The sequence below is a fragment of the Nipponia nippon genome, unplaced genomic scaffold (genome assembly GCF_047370975.1).
Source record: "Nipponia nippon isolate SJK-2023a ecotype South Korea unplaced genomic scaffold, ASM4737097v1 scaffold_25, whole genome shotgun sequence".
NCBI classification, from domain to species: domain Eukaryota; kingdom Metazoa; phylum Chordata; class Aves; order Pelecaniformes; family Threskiornithidae; genus Nipponia; species Nipponia nippon.
In genome coordinates this window covers 1,978,164-2,002,811 of record NW_028262342.1, presented here as the reverse complement: position 1 = coordinate 2,002,811, position 24,648 = coordinate 1,978,164, and the positions used below count along the sequence as shown (strand labels likewise).

The following is a 24,648-nucleotide window of genomic DNA, read 5'->3' as shown; positions in this document are numbered from 1 at the left end:
CTTGGGGAACGCATCCCTTGGGGAAAGCATCCCTTAGCCTCAGGGACAGCATCCCTCCGCCTCGGGGAAAGCATCCCTCGGGGAGAGCATCCCTCAGGGAAGGCATCCCTCGCCGGGGCGCTGCCTGCATCCAGCCGGGGCTCAGGAGAAGGTGACCACCTCACCCTGGGGGTAACTGGAAGAGAGAACGTCTTGGCAGGTGTCTGCAATTAAAGACACAAGTATTAAACACGCTGTTAGACACTGCTTTCGTCGGCTATTTGTGGCGAAAAAGGAGAGGGAGAGCGAGACTGAGCTTCCAGGGGACCCAGTCTTTGCAGGGTGCAGAAAACAGAGTAACTACAAAGTGAAATGGCCTTCTCTGGAGGGATAAAATGCTGCTATTCCAGAGCAAATCAGGAAAAAATGTTTTTAAAAAGCCTCAGAATGGACCCAGAGATGGAGACTTGGGAAACGATTCTCCAAGAGAAATCAAATGTGGAGTCAGGGTGATTTTGAGGGTAAAAATGAAGAGCAGAGGAAAGCAGTCATCCCCGCTGCAGCCCTCTCCTCCCAGAAAGCTGCTCTTCACCAAAACTTCCCAAGCCAACCCCAAACCAGATGTCCCAAAGCGAAGCCTGGTGCATTAATATCCCGCAGTGGTTTTTTCTTGTCTCTCTCGCTCTCCCTCTCATTCGTTATCATTGAATTAATTAACATTGATTGGAGCTCTGAGTCACAACACCGCCTCTACCCATGTGCCAGGTCCCGGTTTGCAGGCGAGGGGCCGTCAGACAGGGAGACAGCGCCTGATCCACCCGATAAGCCACGGAGCTGCCCTTTCCCCCCAGGGATTTTGCTGCAAACGCCAACACCAGCTCCCGACCGTGGCTTTGACCTGGCCTTCCCCACTGCAGCCCAAACGCAGCTCCAAAAGCATCTCATTCTCCCCGAAATAAAGGTCTCGTCCTCTGTCGAGCATCACTGCGCAGCTTGGGCGAGCAGTGCCCAGATGTGGAGGCTTTTCGAAGCCCCACATCCCAGAAAACCCCTTGGGATTAAAGTCCCTAAATCCTGGGGCTTGCAGGAGAGGTCCTCACCTCCCGAGCTACCACAACGGACCAGTTCAGGGGACGCAGCATCGTCCCCCAGCAGCAATTTGGGGACCAGCACTGGCCACGCACGAAGCGGCTGCTGAAAAATATCATTTCTCCTGGTTCAGTCACTCCTGCAAGCAGCTAAAAGCTCTCGGCAGGGCTCGTGGCCTGCTAGAAGCATTCCCCGTCAGGTCGATTGATTTACCAGGGACACGACTCGGCTTTTAACTCCCATCTCCTCCTCCCCGTTCAAAGCCATTTTGTGCGCTAGCTCGAGACCTGCTGCCCGCATCCTCCAGGGACCTGCCTTGGAAAGCAGCTTCCCAGCCTCGGAAAAAATTAGCACGACTAAAAATAAATAACAACAGCCGAGATTTTTTTTGTTGCTACTGTTTAATCGCTGTCCCCCAGACAAAGCCACCACAAGAAAACCACCCTCCTATCTCGGCTTATCACTACCGCTCGACTCCGCACCGCCGGCGGGTCCCAGCCCCTCTCGCCCTCGCAGCCCCCCTGCAGCGTACGGCTCCTTCCTCAGCCCTTTTTTTTTGGGTGCAGATCTGCCACCCAGCAGCAGTGGGGTGATGCCCTGCCACCCCCTCCTCGGGCAAGGCAGGAGGCTTGGCACAGCCCCGCCGCGACCCGGCCTGGAGAATCCCCGGGGTTTGCTGCGGTGCTGCCAGGGCCATCCCACCGCTTTTCCAGGGATGGTCAGCTCCCCCAGTCCCACTTGCCCCCTGCAAGCATCTCCCCAAACACCCTTAAGCGCTGCCTCCCCGGGCTGCCAGCCTCCAGCTGCTCCAGCACAATGTTTGGGTAGGTCCTACACTAACTCTGCTTTGGTCTGCCAGTGCGCTTCCTTTGGTTTTTTTTCCTTCTTTTTTTATTCCCCCCCCCCCCCGTTAAAAGATCTGTTTGCAGACAAGAGGCTCAGTGCTGAAAGAGAAATCACCAAAAGCCAAAAGGCTCCTGCAGGGACGGCTCCTCGCAGTGTCCCCAGCCACGCCTCGGTGGCTTCCCCGGGCCACCCCAGGGCACCTTGCAGGTCCCTTTTCACCACTGCAACAGGAGGGGTTTGAAGAGCCGGCAGAGCCCCCCACCGCGCTCCCCAGACGTGGGAGTTAAACACCTCCCGGCCAACATCTGCAGCGCCCGCAGCGCCCGTCTCCACGCACCGCGGAAAGACGGGGGGATTTCGTGACGACGGAGCAAAAGCCAGCGGCCACCTGCATCTCCCGTGCTGCGAGGACCAGGGGCGCTGCCCCGGGGGGGTACAAGAGGAGGAGCACGACCCGCTCCCCAGCAGTTTGCAAAATTTCTGAGCCTCCATTTACCTTTTCATGGGGGAAAAGCGTAAAGATCGATTGCCCGGGCGGAGGTAGCGAAGTAACAGACTGGGAGCTGGGAGGCACCTATTTATAAGCTCAACTGCATCTTATTTTGCATCTGCCTCTGCTCTCCCCGTTCCTCGTCAGCACGGGCAAAGGATGAGGTTGCTATTTATTTTATTTTCTTTTTTTTCTATTGTCATCAAATAAGCACCGAGGATTTTTCCTGGCAGTGCTGGGGAAGCCAGAAACAGGCTGCTTCTGGGTAGAGCAATTACTCTCTTGACATCTTAACCTCCTGCCCGGCTGCCTGACAGGCCTTGCTATTTTCTCAGCTCTTTCAGGCATCTCCCGAGAAACAGAGCAGTTGTTGCAACAATAACAATTAATACTTTGCACGAAACCCGGGATGGCGGCGCAGCCTCCACGCAGCGCTGGCCTCCGAGGCTCCCAGGAGCAAGAGAGGAGGAAGAAGCTGCTGCTGGATGATGGCGGGGGGAACGGCCCCTAAATCCCCCCCGGATCCAAAGGATGAGGCTGTTTGGCTTTTGCCCCTTGCACGGCTGCTTTCTGCACCGGGCGCAGGTGGTTATTGATCCCCGTCCCGAAGTGCTGGTGGTCTCAGCAGACAGACACACGGACAGGCAGACGCACGGACTCCCCACAACGTCAGGGCAGCCCGATGCTATGCAGCATCTCTGATCCCATTCCCGCTGTCGAGCATCACGTGCATCCGCAGCCACGATGGGGCGAGGAGCACGGGGTGCTGAAGCTCCCCTTGGTACCACGCGGCCGGGCATCGCGCTGTACGTAGGTGAGGGGCACGTATAGCCGGTACAGGCAGTGCTTTAGCTGCACGTTCCTGCTCAATCACAGCATCCTGCTGGGAACAAGACAGCGGCTCAGACCCGACACGTTCACCCCATCCCATGGGAAACTCTCCTTTCCAGGCTGGGATACCGGCAGCGAGCTCCCTGCCCTGACAGTTGCTGCACACCAGTTGATTCTTTTTTTTTTTTTTTTTTTAAATGCCATTTTAGGACTTGGGCAAAGGCAGCCGGACTCCTATTGATTTATTCAGTTCGGCAAGAATAAATCAAACAACCTTGCTTTATCCCGCTGCTTTTCGCCTTAGCTGGAACGTGCGCTCCTCGCCAGATCCCTAAACATAGATAAGCGGCTGGGAGGATATTCGGGGGAAGTATCGTATATTCTTGCTCTATTCTTATCCTATTCTCTAGGCAGCCAATTTTGGCCACTGTTTGAGATAAAACCCTAGGCTACGGAGATATTTAGTGGTCTGCTCTTCTGATCCACTACAGCTCCTCTTATAATCTTATCCAGGGGATTAACCCCTGCTAACTCGCCCCCAAAACCAACCCAGACCCCACCTAAAAATACCAACGTTCCGTTTTCCCCCTCCTGCATCCCCCAAATCACTTGTTCCGGAGGCGGCGGGGAGGAAGAGGGAGAAGATGCGATGGGTTTTTCAACAGTTTGGTGCCTCCCACTGAAATCCCTCCGTCTCCCATTCGGGGCTCGGTTGTTTTAGAGGAGCTTTTGGCACATTAGTCATCCCTTCTCCCGAGTTGCATAACGCCACTGCTAAAAATTGCATCGTACCGGCTCCATGTCAGCTCTCTTACTCAACCCTCATTGCTCTGATGGGGATGAGATTTTCTGGGGGGTCCACCAAGGGTTTTCCATACCAGGAAACCAGCTCCGGTGTTTGGATGAGCTGCTTTGGGAACCTGGTGGGGGGAAAGGGAAGGATGGGATCTCTCGGGATCTATGGCTGCGTCTGCTCCGGGGTTAATCCTCTGCTTTCAAAAGACACAAACCCCAAAGTCTGAGTCTCTTAATCTGCTTCTTCTGCAAGAGGCAGGGCAGCGGAGCTGGTTTTTCATGCCTGGCTCGTCCCCAAAGTCAGTGCGTGACCTTGGTTAAATCATTTATGATTCAGAGACCACGGAAATCATGGAGGGTGACCTTCCCTCTCGCACGGGCTGGGGATATTCCAGCTCCTCCCGCTTCCAGAGGAGCCCGCTCCAAGGGGGAGGATGAGCCAGAGAAGCACCGGTACGGTGCCGCCGTACTCACCCCTTCGCCCAGCTCATGGGGTTTTTGGGTGATTCATGAAGCTGCCGAGGTACCCCAACCGTCTGGTGTGGGAACAGACTTTAATTACAGAAATCAAAGGAATGCAGCTACACCAACAATACACAGTAAACTCAGGTGCTGCCAGCGAGGGGTGAATCACCATCACGGCACAGGGGTAGGAAACCGCTACGGGACATAGAATCATAGAATCGTTCAGGTTGGAAAAGACCCTTAAGATCATCGAGACCAACCGTTAACCCAGCACTGCCAAGTCCATCTATACCATGTCCTCGAGCACCACATCTGTCTGTTCCTTAAATCCCCCCAGGGATGGGGACTCAGCCCCTGCCCTGGGCAGCCTGGGCCAGGGCCCGACAGCCCTTTGGGGGAAGAAGTTTTCCCTAATACCCAACCCAAACCTGCCCTGGCGCAGCTTGAGGCCGTTCCCTCTCGTCCCATCGCTTGTTCCTGGGGAGAAGAGACCGACCCCCCCGGCTCCAGCCTCCTTTCAGGCAGTTGCAGAGCGATGAGGGCTCCCCTCAGCCTCCTCTTCTCCAGGCTGAGCCCCCCCAGCTCCCCCAGCCGCTCCTCCCCAGCCTTGGGCTCCAGCCCCTGCCCCAGCCTCGCTGCCCTGCTCTGGCCAGGGGAGCATCCATACATAGATTTTGCCAATATTTTGCCAATCTTTATCCCAGCTCCGTGGGCTCCCCGCACCCAGCCCGGGGCCCTCCAGTCTCCCACAGGACCTCAGGGCTGGTTTTCAAGGCTGCCAAAGCCACGTTCAGCCCCAGGACCATCCCCGAGGTTGGATGGAGATGCAGACACAAGCGGGGAAGGAGTGAGTGCGATTCAGGCACAAAACCGCTGCTGGGCAGGGAATAGAGGTTTATTCATCTGTTGCCTCTAGAAACTTGAGGCAGGTTTAAAAAAAAAAAAAAAAAAAAGAAAAAAAGACCTAAAATGATATGAACTCAGCCATTTCCAGCACAAAGATATATAATTTTATGAGTCAACATGTCCTCCTTGCATTTCCACCACCCTTTAGCCCAAGTGCAAACAGCCCACGGGAAGGAGGGCTCGACACCAGAGGGAATCGCATGGGTTGGCCCAATTTATTTAGGATGAATAAGGTTTCAAGACGGGAAAAAAAACCCCAACACCTACTTCAGGGACTGTCCCAAACACACGGACACGAGACAAGTTCAATGGAGACGTTACATGTCCTGCAAACCGGGCAGGGGGAGCACGGCGGCCGCGCTGGGCTGGAGAAGATCAGAACCTGCTTCTCAGCGATGGAGACGTCCCAGCTCAGTCTCCTCTGGGCACAGGCACCGCCGCAGAGACGTGGCGTCACGGGGAAGGGGGGGACAGAGCAATACGACACAACACGGCGGGATCCGGGAGGCGCTTTAGAGGATGGAGGGGACGGGAGAGCAGGGACGCCGCAGAGGACAGGGAGAGCTGCAGCGGGACGCGAGGGGAGCCAAGCCCACTGTGGATCCTGCCACGCCATCTATGCTGCTTAGGCTTCGGGATTTTCCATAGCCTTGGTGAAGAAAACGGACAGGTTAGAGCTGAGCAGCCTCCTTCACAAGGCTCGGAAAGCAAAGAGCACCGGGGTGGGCATTGCCCAGCCCCACACCCCAATTCAACCCCCTAAAAAATTCAGAAAGGGCTTTTTGAGGGCAACCAAGCTTCTGCAGATCCTCCAGACCTCCCCTCCCTTCCCCTCGGCTCCCCGTGTAGTCGAGCAGCGCCGGCCAAATCCAGGACTCGAGAGTCATTGATGCTGGGAGACCAAATCGGTCCTGGGGGGTGCTGGGTTTTGTTTCCCAAATTGCTCTGAATGAGGAATGAGTCTGGGGATTTTGTGGGCTGAAGCAAATGGGGAAAAGCAGCAGAACTCAAACAAATATGGGATTTGGAAGGAGTTATTCCCCCGGCGCTGGTTTTGAAGCCGGCTGTAGCAGCAAGCTGCTGCTGACCCCTTTCTGTATGGAAAGGAGCAGGTAGACGTGCTCATTATTTTCCATAAGAAATTGCATTAAAGTGCAAATATTTCTATTGCTTTAAGCATGGGAACCCTTCACACTCCCCCAAAGAGCCAGAAATTGCTCCAGCTTTTATTGAAAAGCAACAGCCAGAACAAATGCTCTCGCAGGTCAAAAGCCACTTTTCTTTCTGGAAGGAAACTATTTGCACTGAAAATGGGATTTTTAGGTCCAAACAGCAGCCCTGTTCAAAGATGAGCCCCCAGATCCGCTCTCTGGATCGCTGCACCTTGCAGGGACAGCTCTGCTGCCAAAACATGGAAAATTACGGATGCTCCCGGCCGTGATGAGCCCAACTGCCCTGCGCCACGCCACGCTCGCTGCGTTTTCCCCGAGAGCAGCCGGGCGAGCAAATCCAGCCTCGCCTTTGCCTTCCCTGCAAGCGCGGGCGAGCAAGCGCGTGTGCGTACGCAGCGGGGAGCGGAGGGAGGCGGCTCCCCGACAGCAGAACTACGAGGTGATGGATGGCCCCTCCGGCAGCGCCAAGATTGGAAACCGTCCCCGCGTCCCCCCGGGGGAGTTACTGGCACGTCTTTGGGTTCTGCTTTGATGCGAAGGCACCGACGGCGGGTCCTGGCCCGGCCAGGCTGGTTGGGGCTTGGATCAGGGCTGACGGCTCACTCCGGAGCGATCGCAGCATCACCTCCATGCACACTCGAGGAGGATGCCGAGGCACGAGCATTGTCTGGAAAAGGCTCCAGGGCACTACCTCTTTAAATGTGATTTTTTTTAATCCCCTTTTTATACCTTTTTTTTCCTACTCATTTCCCAAGAACAGCAGCCAGCAGGGAGGCACGGGAGTCTTCAACCTCTTCCCATAACTCACCCCCCCCAGGAGACACGGCTCCTACAGCTTCGGAGCAGAGAAAGGGCCAGGGGACAGAAGGCCGCCTGCCTAAACCTGTTGCTGACTTCAGCCAAGCTTTTCCAGTTCCCGCAGTGGAAGCGAGAGCAGAATCAGGCCCCAAAGAGAAGAGCAATTTCCTCCTTTACTTTTTGGCATGAATCCACGCAGCGAGCGAGGAGGGAAGCGAGCGCAGCCCTGAGCCGGGGGGGAGCCCCATCCCGAGCTGGGGATGTTTCCCACCTACAGCAGCTGATGCAAAGACCCCCCTGCTCCCCCCCCCAAAAAAAAAAACCCAAAAACTGCATCAGGCTCATCCTTCAGCAAACCTTGCTCTTTTTCCAGGAGCGCTGAGGCTTTTTGAAGAGCTCACGCGTTTCCTATGCCCGCGTCCCACCCTGAGCCATGCGCGTGGGAAGCAATCATGCCGAGACGCAACCGGTCCCTGAAAGCTTGGGGTCACCGATGGTTCCAGCACCCAAACAACATCAATTTGTCGAGAGGCGTCATGGGCTCAGGGCTTGCTGGAAGCCGCCTTGGCGATGCAAGGACCCGCTGACGCGGTTGAGCGTTTTATAGGGTTGCTCTCTGCCCTCTTGCTCAGACCGTTGAATAGAAAAGGGTTGGAGGACGGCATAGGAACAGGGCCAAAATCATGCTGCCAGTTTTGATTAAGTCTCAAGCATCACAGTTTGGGGCAGCACTTCATAAAGATGCTTGATTGCTCCAGGGCCCCTCTGTAACAGGACTCCGAGGGCAAACCTGCCCCAAGCCCAACACTTCATTTTCTCCATCAATTAATTCCCAACGCCCATAAAGCCCCGCTCGTGGGAGCACCTGGGAAGGAGCTCAGGACTCCATCCCTTAAGGCCATCGTGGTTTTCCACCAAGCTCAGGGCCAGGTGCCACTACGGAATCAAGCTGCAAAGCGCCCGGAGGGTTGTGCTCTGCTAATTGCCACCGTGCTGGTTGTTAACGGAGCCGGTATCCCAGCAACTCGCATAGGTGCTAACCGAGGTCACCGGGCTTGCTTTATAAAGGGGTTTGGTGCCAAGGAGCCATGTGGAGGCATCTTATAAACAGAGCGGTGGGGCAGCAGGTAACCCTCAGGGGCTCTTCCCCGGGACCTGGCAACGCCGCGCTCCCCACGTGCGGACGCTCGCAGCTCACAAACGCACGTGCACGCTCGCACATGCTTTGAGCCGGCAGCAGATGGGGACGGGGTAGCGCAAGCAGGCAGTGTTGCCCAGGAACACCTGCGCTTGTTTATATCGGCGGCCTGGCGCTCGTCTGCGCGTTGCACGCACTCGCACGTGCGTCCCCGTGCAAACGTGGCCTGCTCCCTGCTCCCCCCCCAGCCAAGCATCACCAGTGGACGCTCACGTGAGCATCCCCACGCTCGATCCCACGCCGTTCAAGCCACATGTCGGTCATGGCCCTGCGCTAATAGCAAGCGACGGAGTAAAAATCAGCTGCGTGATGTTCTGGCTTCTGGCAACCAAGCCAAAAATTGCCGCTTTGCAATGCCAGTGTGCCGTCACAGGGTAAATCCCGTTGCCTCCATTTAACCCCATTCCCTATGGCTCCTCTTGAAATCCCACTCTGGTTTCAACCACAGCCTTTTCCTAGGCCACCATAACCAATCTCGCTGGCATGGGGGATGCTGGACTCATTCTGCCTCCGTATCACTCCACCCAAGCAGAAAACGAGTGCTCACATGCCAAGACAGACCCATGCCAACGTGACTGTGCCCCAGCAGCACACGTTTTGGGGAACTGTTGAGCAGGACCTGAGTGCTGGAGGGAGATAAGGGGTCCGAAGCCATCCCCGGCAGCAGGGGAGCAAGGTGACACCACTGGAAGCAGCACTAGGGACAATAAATCCATGCCACACGGCAACCCACTGCAATCCAGCTCAGTCTTCTCCAGGGCCTGGGTCAGGGGGCTCTTCTTTTTGAGCTGCCCCAGTGAGACCAACCGCTGGAATCGGGCTCAAACCATGATGGATGCCAAGATCTGCAGCATATTCCTGAACCAGCTCCATCTCCTGATTTCCACAGCTTGTACAGACATCAGTACCTGTCCCAGGATCTGACAGATGGCCATCAGCAAGTTGGGCTCAGAATCAAGCTCATCTCAATTTGCAGAGCTGCCAACATCCCAGTACCAGAACAAACAGCCTCAGCAGGAGATAAATCAGGACCGAGGGAAGAGGCGCCTGTGTGGCTTCCAACAGCTTTCGGATCTAATCATCTCTGGTCACCACTAACCCTGACCACACTGGAGCATTTCACCAGGGAAGACACCAGCCCTGGCCTCCCAGGACAGCATCCCACCGGTCCAGCCCCAACAGCCCAAGCAGGACGCAGATATTGAGGTTCCCTCTTCCCAAAAGGTCTCATGCATCCCTCCAGCCCCTCTGGACACCAGATCCACCTTTCCCCAGGTGCAAGACCATTTCAGCAAGGTGGGGGTAAGCGACCCACATACACGTCTATTTTTAATTGTAAAAAGCACTCTGACATTTGCAGGAAGGACACCAGAACAAACCAATGAAGATCACCAAAGTGCCCTTTCAAAGAGCTGTTGCTGCCACCATGCAAGGAGAAAAACCTCCTGGCCTCCTGCAATGAAGTAATGTGATTTGGGAGCCCTGCAAGAGCGTCACTGGATCCTCAGCTATTAGATCTACCCTAGTTCTGCTGGCTTCAGTGGGACCAAGCTCAAATGCTTCAGCTGAAGAGATGCCTGACTTGAGCATCTTGTAAGGATGAAGATCAGCACTGGCTTTCATCCCTTTCCTTCATCCCTTCCAGTTCAGCATCCCCAAAAGTCTGGGGCAGGACTAGAGCCCCCTCACTTCTTCTCATTAGCAGGCATTAAGAAGAGAGACCAACTTCACAGAAAAAGGCACTTCCAGGAAAAAAACTGAGGCTTTTCAAGCAAATATTTTTATAGCAACCTTCTGCCTAAATATGAGCAAAGCTTTTCATCTTTTTCCTCTTTCTAAGGGATGATGCTGAGCAGGAACACCAAAGGGAATCCTTGATTTCCCAAGAGGAAGCAACCAATTTGCTTCTACTAATGTAATAAATGTGATTACCCCCAAACACCTCCCCTCGCTCCCAGGGCTGTTGGAGAGCCTGGCCCAGGCCAGCCTGGGATGAACCGGGCTGCCTCACGCATGAAAACAGGCAACTCCCCAGTGTAAAAGCTGCCAGGAGGGCGTGAGATGAACCTGAGCACCAGGTCTGGAGGTCATAGACCCAAAGCTGAGGTCCTCCCTGTGTCCCAAGCCCATCCAGTCTTTACCAACCCAAGCAGAGCTACGGGAACAAACCCTTGAGGGCCTCCAAAGCACCAACACCACGAGCCAACAGATCTTGGTGTGCAGCTCAGAGACGAAGCACATCATCTTTTCTCCTGCCTGGTCCCAGCCCACATGCACCATTCCCTGTGACCAGCTGGGATTAGATGGTACCAAGGAGGCAGCGGTAGGTCAGCTCTGCAGCTACATCATCCCACACCGCCCTGGACACACAAGAAAAACTGCAGAACTAAAAAACTGAGCCGTGTCCTAAGAATTATCCCAGCCATCGAGGGTGCAGCTGGATTTTGTGGCTCAAAGTAGGCACTGGGTTTACCCTCCCAGGGGCTGGGGTGCTGGGAGACGGGCACAGGGCACGCTCGCTGGTGGAGAAGGCTGCAGGGCGAAGGGACCAGGCTGAAGAGGACTGTTGTTTTGTCATGGGAAGAAGAAGAGTTTTGTGTTTTCCTGACTCATCTCCCCCACAGTTTCCCATAGAAAACCTCAACACTTAGCAAAGCTCACTTTCCAAGCCCAGAGGAGACAGCCTTTCTGGCAGCCCGGTGCTTTTGGCAAGGCAGCGCTTGACACGTCGCGGCTCCCCATGCTCAAACCCACCAAAAAACATCGGAGGGGGAGAGGAAAGCAAAAGCCTGTGGATTTTTTTTTTCCCCCTACTGAAAACCTTTCAACCACCATCAGTCACAACCTCATCGCCTCCCCAGGAGAGATGTCCCACTCACACCACCCTGAGACGGGTGACTGAGGCCCAGGGAGAAGAGCTGGAGGGACAGGAGAAGTCAGAGCACTGGAGAGCAAAGGGACAGACCTGTCCCCAAGGAGGGCAGTGCAGCCAGCAGGGGGTCACAGACCCCACATAATGGCAGTCAGGGGAGGAGGACTTGGGGCAGGAGAAAACAAAAAGGGCAGAGCTAGCACAGAGAGATGTGGTGGACGGAGATGAAGCAGATGGAGAGGCAGGGAGACAAGTGGATTTAGGAAGCAGAGAACAGGCAGGCAGATGGAGATGAACCACCATCCTGGACAGATGCAATAAATCTCTACCTCGCTCCTCCATCTCACCCTCCCCAGCCCATGGGCCAGCTCACATCTCCAGCATCAGCCATACCTTTCTGGATGCCTCCATCCGCTGCACAGGAGAAGTCACCCGTGGCCAGAAGGAAGCACGTGGAGGATTTCTTGTTCTTATCGCGGGTGCTGGAGCGCCGCATGGGCCGCTTCTCCTCATCGGTCGGCGACAGCGGCTGCTCCTCGTCTGACAGCACCACGTTGGCCTCACCATTCTGCTTAGAGTCTGCAAGAAGGTGGCAGAGACCCATCAGCAGTCAATAAACTCACAGGACGAGGTGCTTGGGGTGGCCAGAAGGGTTTGCTTAGACCACACAAGGAAGCAGAAGACCAGATTGCAGATGGCCCAGAGCAACACCCACAAATTCAGGTACCGATCCCAGCCTGGTTATGCTAACTTAGAATGACCAGGGGAGCAGGACCAAGCCAGATTTTAATCCCAAGCAGCAAACAGCAGCTCTTACTCCTGCTGAGGGTTATATACCCTGCGTGAAGCCAAGCAGGGTTTGCCAGGGAAGAAACACCCCTGGGCTTTGAGATCCACCCACCTAATTGGTGGGAATTAGCTCTCCAAAATTCACACTGCTGAGATCCAGGCTGCTCAGGTTAGTGGTGAAGTGCTAATTAATGTCATCTGACTCTGTGGTTCGTTAGCTGAGAGGAGGCTATGCCAGGTGAGGGTCTGGCCTGAGCTCCTGGATCGGTGTTGGGGTGAAGGGATGGGGTTGACCTGCTCCTCCAGAGCAGGACAGCTACCCTCACTGCTCCCCACTGCCAGGGCTCCTGGGGCAGACGGGATGCGTAGGCATGTAGAAAAGGCAGATTTATAAAGGAAAACACCTATCTGGGGCATTTGGAGCTCCCTGTGTCCCCAAGGGTGAAGGACCATGTTAAACACGTGGCCAGATGTGCGGCTGCTCAGGGCTGACCTCAGTGAATGCCATGTTGGTGCAGGACACAACTCCACCATGGTCCCTCCTGTTTCCGCACTGCAAAGCCGGCTGCTCCGGAGGTGCCACTGGCAGCAAACCAAGACAAAAAGGGCAAAGCAGCCTCCACAGCCAGCAATGATACCAGGGCAGGGCTCTCGCAGTCCCCCAAGCCTAGCCGAAGCGATGCTGCCCACCAACAACTGCCCACAGCTGGGACCATGCCCTCTCCTGACCTGAAGGAAAGACTGGCCAAACCCCAAAGTTCAGCTCACAAGACCAAATAATAAATGTACAGGGGCTGATTTCGCTCCTGCCTGAGCACAGGATTTGGAGCAGTGTTGACCTTGCCGTGCAGGGATGCTATATCTACTAAAAGATGAATGGGGAGGTGGGGTCAAGCCCCAGGGAATATCCATGGATTTATCCATTTTGGTGAAGCTTGCCCCAATTTACGGTGGGAGGAAGCAAAAGAAAATCTACCCCAAGGGCATTACCAGGCTAAGATGGGAATTGGACAAATGGCCGTACCTCTGTCAGCGTGAGGAAGAGGAGGGCTAGGTAGGGACACCTTGAATCACACCACGGTGACTTGATCTATGCCATTAGGCGAGCAGGAGATGGCTTTTCGCCGCCTGCCTGGAGGGGGGATCTTGATCTGCAGCACCCTGGTCCACCAATACGGCACCCAACACCCGAACACCCAAGGGCCCCAGCCCTTTCTGCACCAAGTTCTCACCAACCCAAGAGCTGGGGGGCCACGTCCTGCAGCAGGGCAGTCCCCAGGGACTCTGGGACACAGGAGACCAAAACCACTGCCTTGTGGGCTCCCGGAGGTCTCTCCCTCCCTCTGCCCCACCTTTGGGGTCTCACCTGACCGTTTCCGCTCAGCCGCCCCCTCCTCTACCGCCAACGGGCAAGTGTCGCTCTGGGTGCTGTTACGGGGGGAGTTTTCCTCGGATTTGCAGTAGGTAGGGGAGTCCAGTGCGGCCGGACGGGGTATATGCTTTTTCTTCTTCTTTGGCAGCTTCTGCTTGGCCATGGCCAACGAATAGTACATCCCAAAGTTATTGACAATGACGGGCACGGGCATGGCAATGGTGAGCACCCCGGCCAACGCGCAGAGAGCCCCCACCACCATGCCCGACCAGGTCTTGGGGTACATGTCACCGTAGCCCAGGGTCGTCATCGTGACTACAGCCCACCAGAAGCCAATGGGGATGTTCTTAAAGTGAGTGTGGTCGCTCCCGCGGGGGTCAGACGTCTTGGCTCCAATCCGCTCAGCATAGTAGATCATAGTGGCGAAAATCAAGACCCCCAAGGCAAGGAAGATGATGAGGAGCAGGAATTCATTGGTGCTGGCCCGGAGTGTGTGGCCCAGCACCCGGAGACCCACAAAGTGCCGTGTCAGCTTGAAGATCCGGAGGATCCGGACGAAACGGACCACACGTAGGAAGCCCAGTACGTCCCGGGCAGCTTTGGAGGACAGGCCACTGAGACCTACCTCCAGGTAGAAGGGCAAGATGGCCACAAAGTCAATGATGTTGAGCAGGTTTTTAACGAAGAGAAGTTTGTCCGGACAGCAGATGATGCGAACCAGGAACTCGAGGGTGAACCACAGGACACAGACCCCTTCGATGTAGGTGAGGATGGGCTCTGTCTCCACTTTATGCGTCAGCAGGATCGTCGTGGTGTTGCCAACCACGAGGGTCTCCGTCACATTGACGTCGATGTTGAAGGCCTCGTGTGTCTCCAGGCAGAAGGTTGTGATGGAGACCAGGATGAAGAAAAGCGAGGCAAAAGCAACTACCTGCAAAAGTAGAAAGTAGGCAGGCCATTAGCCGATTTGGGTCAGCCCCTCCTGATTAGTTGATTTGAGTCAACCTCTCCTCTTTGGAGGAGAGCAGCAATTTTATGAACCACCGGGACAACAACTTTGGGGCAGCCTGAGACACACTTCTGGTGTCACCCGCCTTTGGTACATCTCTTCTAATCCCTGCTAGCGAATAGCAATAGCAGGGATGGGAGAAGTCCTCATTCAATAAAAATGAGTGCAACAGGCTCAAAACACCGCAGGAGCTATGCTGCTGCCACCCGCTTCCCCAAGACCAAGGATGGAGAATGGGGAGGGTTCCCTGGACCTGTCCCATGAGTTGACAGCAAACCTCTGTCTGGGGCCATCAGTCCAGAACCTGTCTCCAAGCGCTACGATACGTACAGGAGAAGGTGTGCTGGGCTCCAGCTGTGGCTGGAGATGCACCAGAAATGACAATGATGGGGATGGAGACCTGCAACGGCCTGGGTTTGGAGCAAGCCTCCACTGGGAACACCCATGAAAAGGGAACTTTGAGAGGAGTAAGTCAAAGAGCTTTCCCCCGCATTCATCCCAGCCCCTCCAGATGAGACATTCACACCGTTCACGACTGTGAGGTTTGGGGTCTGGATGTATCAGAGATGTCCTTTTGCCCCCTCCCTGCTCCCTAAGGGTCAGTGGTGGACGATGCGCCCACGGATGGTCCCAGGACTGAGAGGGCAGGACGAGGAGGAGAGGAACAGGCAGAGCTCAGCGTCCCGCTGATGCCTGGACCTGGTGACACCCAGATGCTCCCATTTCTCCCTTCTGCCCGACCAGTGAGACCTTTGTCCCCTCCGCACGGCCTCCTCCCCGCGGCACGCTGCCGCTTCGCCTCGGATGTGAGCGAGGAGGGGCCGGCAGCACGCGGTGGAAATCACAGGCTGTGTCAGAAAGAAAAAAACACTTTGGCGTCCCCCCATCAATCCTGCTCAGCCCTCCTCCCCGGCAGGATGAGCTCATGATGAGTCCATTACCCAGAGCATCTGTTTCAAAGAGCCCCCGAAAAAAAAAAAAGCCTCTGAGCAGAAAAAGCTCTTCTTCTACCTTCCTCCAGCACAAAAGCGCAGCGGGGTTGGCTTCCTGGGAGCAGATCCTGCTACAGCACCCTTTGCTGCTCAGCCTGCACTGAGCAGGATGCGACCTTTTGCTGGCGAACCCACCCGACTGGCTGCGTTCAGCAGGCAGCCGCACCGCGAGCCTGCTCGAGACGACAGCCCGGGTCCTTGGCTGGAGTGAATCAGCAGCAGAGACAGTCTGAGTCACGCTTGAGAACAACCCGGCCCCGGACACCAGCAGTAACGTGCCGGCAGCCCTGAGCCTGCCGAGAGCATCCTTGAGGGGTGTCCCCAAGGGCAAACCCGTGTGGGTCCAGCACAGAGAGCATCAGCCCTCTAAAAGTTAGGTGTGAAGTTTAAGCCAGGCTCTAATTGATGGAGAAACCTCTGGAAGACGGTTCTCCCCCCTCCCAGCGATAGACGCCTGCTCGGGGATGGGCTGAGATGCTCCATGATCAGACCGCTCTGGACCATGCGCCGTGATGTTGCTTTGCTGGCGGCAGCTCCGAAGGCAGCGCTCGCCGATCAGTCAGGCACAATTCGGGAAGCAAACCCAACAAAAATGTGGGATCTTAAAGCAAGGCCAGTTTAAATAAAGTGTGTCTATACAGTGGTGGTATGGCCAAAATAATCCGCTTTTCAGCTGAGGGCTGAGTAACGTTCCTGAGTTTCCCCATATGGGGAATCTCAGGAAAACCTGAAGAGTAAAAACTTAGACTCAAAGCAAAGCAGGAAGAAAAAAATTAGCAAGGAAGAGAGTGGGACCCTGCAAACACTCAGGCAATGAAACAGCCCTGCCGTATGAGCCGTGTAGGTGAGATCTGATTTAGCCCCAGGAGCAAAAGCAACCTCTAAAAATAGGAGAGTCAGGTTCACAGGCAGTGCCAGCCATCGTCCCCCCCAAAGTCAATAGCGCTGCTCCAGTTTTGTGTCAGCTGAAGGTCTGGCCTGAGATGTCTTATCTCAGCTTTGGCCTCTGCTCTGAGCTCAAGTGTTTTCCAAAACTATCTTAAAAACAAAATAAAATCTACGTATATGCCCGCTGGCCACCAATACAGCACCAAAATCCCCACCAAACCAGTCCTCCAGAACTTGCCGATGAGCTACGCGATCTCAACGTGCGCTCAACAGCTTGGGATGGATGTTCCCAAAAAAAGCCGTGACCCTACAGGCCATCACTAGCCTGGAATTCCCAATGGAAGTGAGGTCAGGACCCCCCAAGCTGGGCTGCAAAGGGAAAAATAATGAGGAGCTACAAGTGAGGAGAGTTTGGAAGTAGAGATAAAATCACAACCAGGGCAGTTTTCCGTGGGGAGAAAAAGTTCTACACTCCAGCTGGGACAGCAGCTACACTAGGGACCAAGTTTTCACTGAGACTGGACTAGACACAGGAGCCAAGATCCCGTGGGCAGGCGTCGATGCTACGAGGAAAAGACGCTAAAAACTTGGAGGGGGGATTTCTAACCACGCGCTCACGCAGTTGCCAGCTCAGGAGGTGCCAGGAGAGAGAAGTGCTGGAAGATGGAAATAGCCAGGAGGCAATCGAGTCAGGGCCCGAGGGGCTGCTCCGCAGGCGAGGAGGAGCGAGGGCCGGAGAAACTCAGCCCCCGAGACTCTTAGTCACTGCCGTCGCGCGATGGACGGAGAGGTTTTTCACACGCAACCCAGCACCGCTCTCCTTCCCGCTGTTGCCAAGGTTTGGCAAGATGCACCGCACCGGCTGCTCCGGCGCATCCCCAGGCCAAATGCCGCGGCCGGCAGCGCCCCTTTTGCTCTGAAAAGGAAGGGGAAGACTCCAAAATGGGGCAGCACCAAAGAAATCCCACTTCAGCCACCCCAAAACACCAGGGCAGCACCATGAACATTGCACCTGCAGAGACGCACATGGGTCCCAGCGCATCCTAGTGCTGGATGGTGACTTCGAACCAGTAACGGTTCCCTGCATTAACTGGGTGCACTGGGCAGGTTGGTTGCACTGCCCTGTGCCTCAGTTTCCCCTTCCGCCAAAGCAGTTCTCCTAAGCCATTGCAAAACTATACTGGTATTTTAGAGTGGAAAATATGACCCAGAAGAGCCTGTGAGCGTTACCGCTGGAAGGTGACCGTCCCCGTGGCAGTGCTGAGCTGAGCCTTTATCTTAGAGCAGCAAGAAGGAAGCGGGGAGCTCCCAGTGCAGACTGGTCCTACTCCAACCCCAGTCAGGGCTCACATCGCAGCCATCTCTGCTCCCTCCGACACGCTCCTCCTGCTTCTGTTTAGCAACTGCCTTTCTGAGAGCAGCTTGGCACATGGGAAAAGCAGAATCAAATAATAACGTGAAAAACCTGAGCTGAATTATTCTGCTTGGCTTTATTTTTTAATTTGGAGCTTTGCACCACTCAGAGCATCTCTGAGAGGCAACGAGCCCTCAGGGATGGGCAAAGGATCGGGTACCCCTTTCAAAACGAGTAAAGCTCTTGCTGCCCAAGCACCTTCTGCGTGTGTGTGTGCTGCTCTTACGTTCGCTGCAACAACACCGCCTTGCCAAACTGACCCCCTGCCCCCCGCGCTGCTGGTGGGTGTGAAATGCCTGCAGGATTTCTTACGATTGATGGTTTTTTTACACCTCTAAATGCATCCAGAATTCATTTAGATCCCAAATATCTGCGTGTGTGTGTGCACGGCAGAGTTATAAGCTGGGCGTGACGGGGGACGCACGCGTGGGGATGGGACCGGATGGGAATGGCACGGCGTGGGTGGGTGCCTGGGCAGCGCTTTGGGGATGACCTAAGAGTAGCTGGGAGAGGAGACAAGTGCGCAGAATAGTGCCCGAGCCGGGCTGGGAGCCCAGAGATGCGCCTGGTTCTGGGGGATACGTCCCGGACATGTCGGTGTCTGTGGGTAGGGATCGTCTGTGTGTGCAAGGGGGGGTCGTGGAGCAATATCCGCACGTGTATGTGCTCGTGTGTGTGTGTACGTGGTGTACCGGGTCCCCAGGGACGTGCGGGGATGAAGGGGACTGGGGGCGTGTGTGTGTTTGTGCGTTAAGCGCGGTGAGAGCCTGCACTCGCACGTGCTGATGGGGACCGTATGCTGCGCGTGGGCAGCATCAACGTGGCGACGGTGGGGGACAGGGGTGCGGGGACGAGGGCACTCGCAGGGCGCAGACACGCGGGGTGGCCTTTGGGGCTGCTGCTGCTGCTGTAGAAGAGGAGCCCGAGCTCCTTGGGGATGACCATGAGGATCCCATTTGCTTTAGGACCTGATCTGGGTGCCAGCGGACACCCGGCCTGTCCCCCCCGCTCCACACCTGGGCCATTGAACGTGGGTTTTGGCGTGGGCACACAGCGAGAACCGAAGCAATCCTGCCTGTCCTAGAGCATCCCGAAACTCTGCCAGGACTCAGCCCTGCCAAGGACTCTCCCTGACGATCCCTCATCGACGTGTGCCCAGGAGGTGCCTGGGCAGCACCCGAGGGTGCGAAGGGGGCAGGGAGCGGGCTTGCCCCCAGTTTCAGCCCAGCTCCCCCAGATGCGATGCATTGGGAGGGGAGGTGATGGAAGACTCCCTGTAGGATGGGAGATGGCCAACGTGCCCCATGGTAGGAGGGGGATGGCTACAGGGGGGCCCATGCCCATGTAACCCGCTAGGAGAGTCCATCTCACCCACGGGGATGGGGAGGTGAAGACACAACCCCAGCACGGCCCCGTCCCACCTTCCTGCTGGCGCGTTTCGGGAGCTTACCCTTGCCGCCTTGGACGAGTAGGGATCCTCAAAGAGCGCCCACATCCTGGGCTGCCAATTCCGACAGCAGCCACCCCCTCCGGCAGCCCCCGCCGCCCCCGGCGGCCTGTCATCCATGCCCAGGCGTTGAAGGGCCATCTCCCTACCCCCTTCCTCTTCAGGCTCCTCTCCACCGGCCCCTCCACCGGGCTCGGGACTCTCGAAGATGTCCAGGGCCTCTTCGGCATCGCGATGCTGGCGGTAGGTCATCCAGCAACAGGGCTCCACGTCCGTCTCATCGATGCCCCAGTAGGTCAGCTCCTCCTCGAAGAGGGGCCCGCAGATGTCCGCAGGGCAGTGCAGCTTCCCGGTACGGTAATAGTTGAGCACGTAGGAGAAGATGCCGGGGTGACGGTCGAAGAAGAACTCATTGCTTTTCCCATCAAAGTCAAAGTTGCTCTGGGCATCGGGGTCGGCGAGCCAGGCCAGGCGGGTGCCCGGCAAAGTCCGTAGGGTGCTTTTGTAGGTCTCATGCCGGGTGCCACCTACGTTGATGGTGATCTTGTCCGACTCTTCCCCTTTGCCCATCTCTTCCTTCAGGCATGTTTTGGAGGGTGGTTTGTTCCCAGACTTGCGTCCACGGTAGGAGGAGACACACACCGAGCTGATCATAGATTTCGGTGGATGGGAGATGCACGCTACGCGCACCCTTCCTCCGGGCGAGGAGCTGGGGGTCGTCGTCGGCGGCGGCGGCGGCGGGAGAGGGGGACAGAGATGGGACTGGGGAGGGGAAAAGGGGGGGCTCAGGCTTGGCTCTGGCCTCGGGGGGAGCAGGCTGGAGCCGAGCCGGACACCGCTGGCTGCTGGGGGACGGCAGGGGAGGCTGCAACCTCCACCCCCTCCAAAACCACCCCCCTAAATAAAACCGCCCTAAACCAGGAGCCAGCCCAGCCCCGCCGGGCAGCAACAAGTGCGGGCAGGAGGGGAGGGCGCGGGGGGGCCGGCAGCCCCGGGGGGATGCGGGCCCGGCGGGGGGGGCGATGCTGCCGCTGAGGCCGGGGCGGGGGGGAGCCCTGAGCCCCACCGGGCTGCGTGTGCCCCCCCCTCCCCGGTACCTGCAGCGCCAGGCGCGGGGGGCCCCGCCGCTCGCCCCCCCGCTCCGGCGGCTCCGCGCTCTCTCCGCCCCCCGGACCGGCCTCGGGGATGGGGGGGGCGGCGGGCGGGGGGGTGGGATGGATGCGCCCCCTCCGCCTTCCCTCCCTCTCCCCCCCCCCAAACCGGGCCCTGCCCTCCCGGGGGGGGCTGCGGCGCCGGGTTGGGGGGGGGGGGGGGGCCGTTCACGCGTGGCCGGGCCGGGGCGGGGGGGGCCCTGTTGCGCCCCGGCCGTTGCCTCCCGGCTCGGGGGAGGCGGCGAGGGCTGCTCCGGGGCTCGGCGGGGGAAGCGCTGCCACCGCCCGGGGCTTTTATAGGGCTGGGAGCGAGCGGCGGGGTTACGGGAGCCGGCGCCGCCCCGCCGGGGGCCCGGGGACCCCCCCGCCCCAGCGCCCAGCCCCACAGCCCCCCGCTGCTGCCCTCCTTCCCACCCACCCTCCTCCATCCCCGCATCCCTCCCGCCATCCTCCCATCCCTCCATCCAGCCCCTCCACCCCCATCCCAGCTCTCCCCCCCCCCGCCACCACCTCCCCAGGCCCCCCCGCACCCCCAGCCACCGGCTCACCTCCCCGCAGGGCCCGACGTGCAGGTGAGGGGCTCGGGGGGCTCGGTGTCAACGAGGAGTGAACCCCGGACACCCCAGCTCCGCTTCACGCCGGAGGGGAAATGCAGCCCAGAGCTGCCTGCGGATCTGGAGCCAGCTCTTGGCAGAGGCTCGAGCAGATCCCATCCCTCCCTGGCTCGCAATCCCTCGCTCACCGAGAGGTCAGGAGAGATCGACCCCGGGTGCGGGGCCGTGGCCGGTGGGGAGCTGGGTGGCTGCAGGCAGACCTGGCCCTCCTTCCCTCCCACGACCCTCCCCGAGCAGCTCTCAGTCCTGTTTCGGCTCCGGCGTGAAAGATGTCCCTTCCCCGGAGCTGCACCCGTGGACGCCGAGGCTGGGACTCGGGGTATCAACCACCCCAAACCCCAGGGGCCCTTCCCTTAAACCCCCCTCCTTGGGGGGGCTCTTACAGCCCCAGGGTGCTGGTGATGCTCAGCCCCATCTCCTGGGGCTGGGGAGGAGGTGACGAGCTGCGGTGCCCCAGGGGACAAGCCCGTCACCAAGGCGAAGACCCAAGGGACCCGGTCCTGCCAGCGCTGTTTACTCCTGCACTGGCGCTGCTGGTGCTGGGGAGGGGGATGCAGGCGGGTGCTTTGGGGTCATAGGTGGGATCCAAGCCCAGCACAGGCCTGTTATTGGGGTGGGGGGCTGAGCCGGGGCTCAGCACCTGGATAAGGGGGGCAGCACTTGGATAAGGGGGTCCTTGGTGCAGGGCGAGGGCACAGGGAGGGGGGGATGCTGCCCCACTCCAGCATCCCTCTCTGCGCCTCCCTGGGCTCAGTGGAGCGTCCCCCCCAAGGCCCCAGGTCCCCTCCTCACCCCCTGCCCAGGTTTGTCCCCTCGGTGACACGCTTACCCCCTTCCCGGGGGGCGTAGGGGGTGGCTGGGGCAAACGCTCCACCCAAAAAGCCACGAGGCATGAGAGCCGCGCTTAAAATCTTACCACCAAGAAAGCCCTGCTCCAACTGTAACTGCAACTCGACAGCTTCCAGGGCCGGATCCTGAGCGGGCGGAGGCTGGCGTAGCTCCACACCCAAACCACCCGGGGCTGCACCAGCGGGAGAGCGCGGAGCCCGAGGGAAAACCGTGCTGGAAAAATCGAGCCTTGCATCACCGGCCAGGCATCGCAGCTCAGCTCCTCATCATCGGTAATGCGAGTTTGGCCAGGAGGAAGGAATGCTGCGACCTGATGCTAATATTTTATCCGGCGACTTTCATCCCGGGGAGATCTTCGTGCACCCAAGCGCGGCCGTTCCTGGGGTGGGAGGAGGTGGCCAGGCAGACAAATGGGTTGTATCTGGGGAAGGAAGAGATCTTTTAGCCAGCAACACCCGCCCAAAGCTGTCTGCTCTCTAAATATGCCTTCAGATTTTTAATGTCCATGAAAAAAAAGAAAAAAGAGAGAGAGAGAAAGAGAGAAAATAGAAAGAGCTTGATGAATAAGGGCCTTTTTGGAGCAAGAGGGAGTCACTTCTGCAGGGACCTCCTGCGAGGCTGAAGGCATCTCAGATAACATCCAGGTGAAGGATGGAATGAGGAGCAGGACCTGGAAGATCTCAAGGAGGATCAGCTCCAGCCTGGAAAGCCACAGCCCTTGGGTGGGTCCTGAGGACACAGTAAGCGGTCCCTGGGTCCCCCCCACTGCTCTCCGCACTGTCTCTCCCCCTGACCCAGCACAGCACCCCGAGCCCTGCCCGAGGGCCACCACGTCGGCCGCATCCCCAGCTCAGCACACCGAGACCAGCACAACGGGCCACGGGATGCTCGGAGGGCTGCATGGCCTAAAGGAGAGGCTGGGGACACGCTGGGATCATGCAACATCTCCATCCGTGGAGGGGCGGAGGAGGAAGGTGGACTGCAGCTCGCTTTAGGGAGAGGCGATCCTGCTTTGGGGTATAGATAGACAAACCAACCTCTCCAGGTCCTTCCAGCCCAGGATTCTGTTAAGAAAAAGATACGTTGAGCTCAGCAAGCCCTAGATGCTCCAAACGAGGTCTCTGCCCTCTCCCCTTCATGCTTTTGGTGGGACAGGTCCATCGCCGGTCCATGGGTGGTGGCACCTCAGGGTGCTGATGCCGCAGAGCAGCTCCCCAGGGCAGGAGCCCCAGGCAACCATTCAGGACGCTGTCTTGGATGCGGGTCTTCCCAAAGAAGCTGTCGCGAGCCGTGGGCAAGGTTCATCTCTCTGCCGTCCGCCTCTGCCGGGTGAATTTTTCAGCTAAAATCTCTCCTCGCCAGCTGAGCATGGATATTTGGGTTGCGCAGGTTGCACGGACGGAGTTTGCAGCCCCGTCTCTCCGCGACCTCTGCCTGGAAGGGGAGGTAGCTCATCCCCTGACCCCCGTGTAGGGCCTGCACCCCAAATTTCTCCCGAGGACACGGGTGGCAGAGTCCCCGTGCTGCTGTCACACAGTGCCATCTTGTGGGTCCTGCAACACAGGCTGGAGCCAAAGCAAGAAAAAAAACCAGGCGACGGAGGGTGTCTCGGTCCAGCGGCGAATCTGGCTCCATCCGCGGCGGCGCTGATGCAATTTTGCTCCATAAAAGCAATTTGGGAGCAGGAGGAGGCTGGGCTGGAGCGGGGATGGGTGGTGGTGAGCGTCTGCCTTCGGAACGAGCAGGAGCCGCTCATGAGCTGGTGCTGTGCCTCGGTTTCCCCATCTTTATGAGTCAGGGTAACTGTCTCTGGTTTTCTTCTCGAGGGGTTTGGGGAACCATAGCAAGATGTTGCTGTTAGCAGCTCCACCGTGTGTCCGTACCCTGGTCCAGAGCTGTTTTGAGATGGGACCCCCAAACCGCCCCCCCCCGATCCGAAGGCACCAGCCTTCCCCTCCCACCAGGCTCTGCAGGCGCCCTGCCCCACTGGCACAGGAAATTCAATATTTTTTTTTTTTTAAAAGCATGCATTTGGCTTAAATTTTACATTTGGGCCCGTTTCTCTGTGTCTTTTTTCTCAGCCCACAAGGGCCAGAATCACCCTTTCCAGTTTGTTTCATTTGTCTGGTTTGCCGGGAGCCCCGGCACCGGGAGCTGGGGGTTCCTGGCCCCCCAGACCCACTCTCAGCCCCCTGCGGGGCAGATGGAGCCCAACCCTGCCCCACTCTCCCCCTCCTGACCTGGGGCTTTTCCATGGCAGCAGCTCGCCCAGACCCGTGCGAGAGCTGCAATCTCAAAGATGCAGCAGAGGTTGGGGGTTTGGCAGGGTTTGCTTTTGCAGGCAGCTGCCCGTCTCCCTGCCTGGGAGAGGAAAAGGGGGTAAAACAAAACGAGGCCCCTCCGCGCTGGGGGGTGGCCCGGGGACAAGCTGGCATCGCAGCAGCCTGCCAGCGCCTTGTCCTCAGACACAGTCCAGCAGTGGGGACACGGGCCCCCTCCCTGGGCTCGGGGTCCGAGCCTCTTCCCAAGCCCAGAGCCACCCAGCGCACACAGCAGTGGGAGCACAGGGGCGGGCTGAGGCCGGACAGCTCATCGCAGCAGTGAGCACCACAAGTGGGTACCGCAGAGCCCTGGGCATCACCCTGAGCCAGGCTCGATGGGTGCCGCAGCCCTAATCCTGCA

The 24,648-nt window shown here is 57.7% G+C and overlaps 1 protein-coding gene across 3 annotated transcripts; it reads right to left on the bottom strand.

Annotated features, from left to right (window-relative positions):
• On the bottom strand, window positions 1–23,376 carry KCNC4 (potassium voltage-gated channel subfamily C member 4). Of its 3 annotated transcripts, none has more exons than XM_009471548.2 (5): window positions 22,034–23,372; window positions 19,356–20,114; window positions 13,597–14,533; window positions 11,835–12,020; window positions 1–203 (listed from the first exon to the last, which is right to left on the bottom strand). In XM_009471548.2, the coding sequence occupies exons 1-5, from the start codon at window positions 22,199–22,201 to the stop codon at window positions 142–144; spliced, it is 2,112 nt and encodes a 703-aa protein (XP_009469823.2). In that variant the 5' UTR covers window positions 22,202–23,372; the 3' UTR covers window positions 1–141. The 3 variants fall into 3 exon arrangements, with proteins under 3 accessions (XP_009469823.2, XP_087617980.1, XP_009469821.1); XM_087761854.1 differs by lacking the exon at window positions 1–203 and adding an exon at window positions 5,631–6,050 and having other exon boundaries at window positions 22,034–23,376; XM_009471546.2 differs by lacking the exons at window positions 1–203; window positions 22,034–23,372 and adding exons at window positions 5,631–6,050; window positions 21,052–21,313.
• Window positions 23,377–24,648: the final 1,272 nt, after the last annotated feature.

Coding starts and splice junctions, on each gene's coding strand:
- KCNC4 (XM_087761854.1), bottom strand. CDS start 22,201: ATGCAAGGCTCGATTTTTCCAGCACGGTTTTCCCTCGGGCTCCGCGCT. Junction 14,534..19,355: donor ACTCGTCCAAGGCGGCAAGG/GTAAGCTCCCGA, acceptor CTACTTTTGCAG/GTAGTTGCTTTTGCCTCGCT. Junction 6,051..11,834: donor GGATGGAGGCATCCAGAAAG/GTATGGCTGATG, acceptor TTCTTCACCAAG/GCTATGGAAAATCCCGAAGC.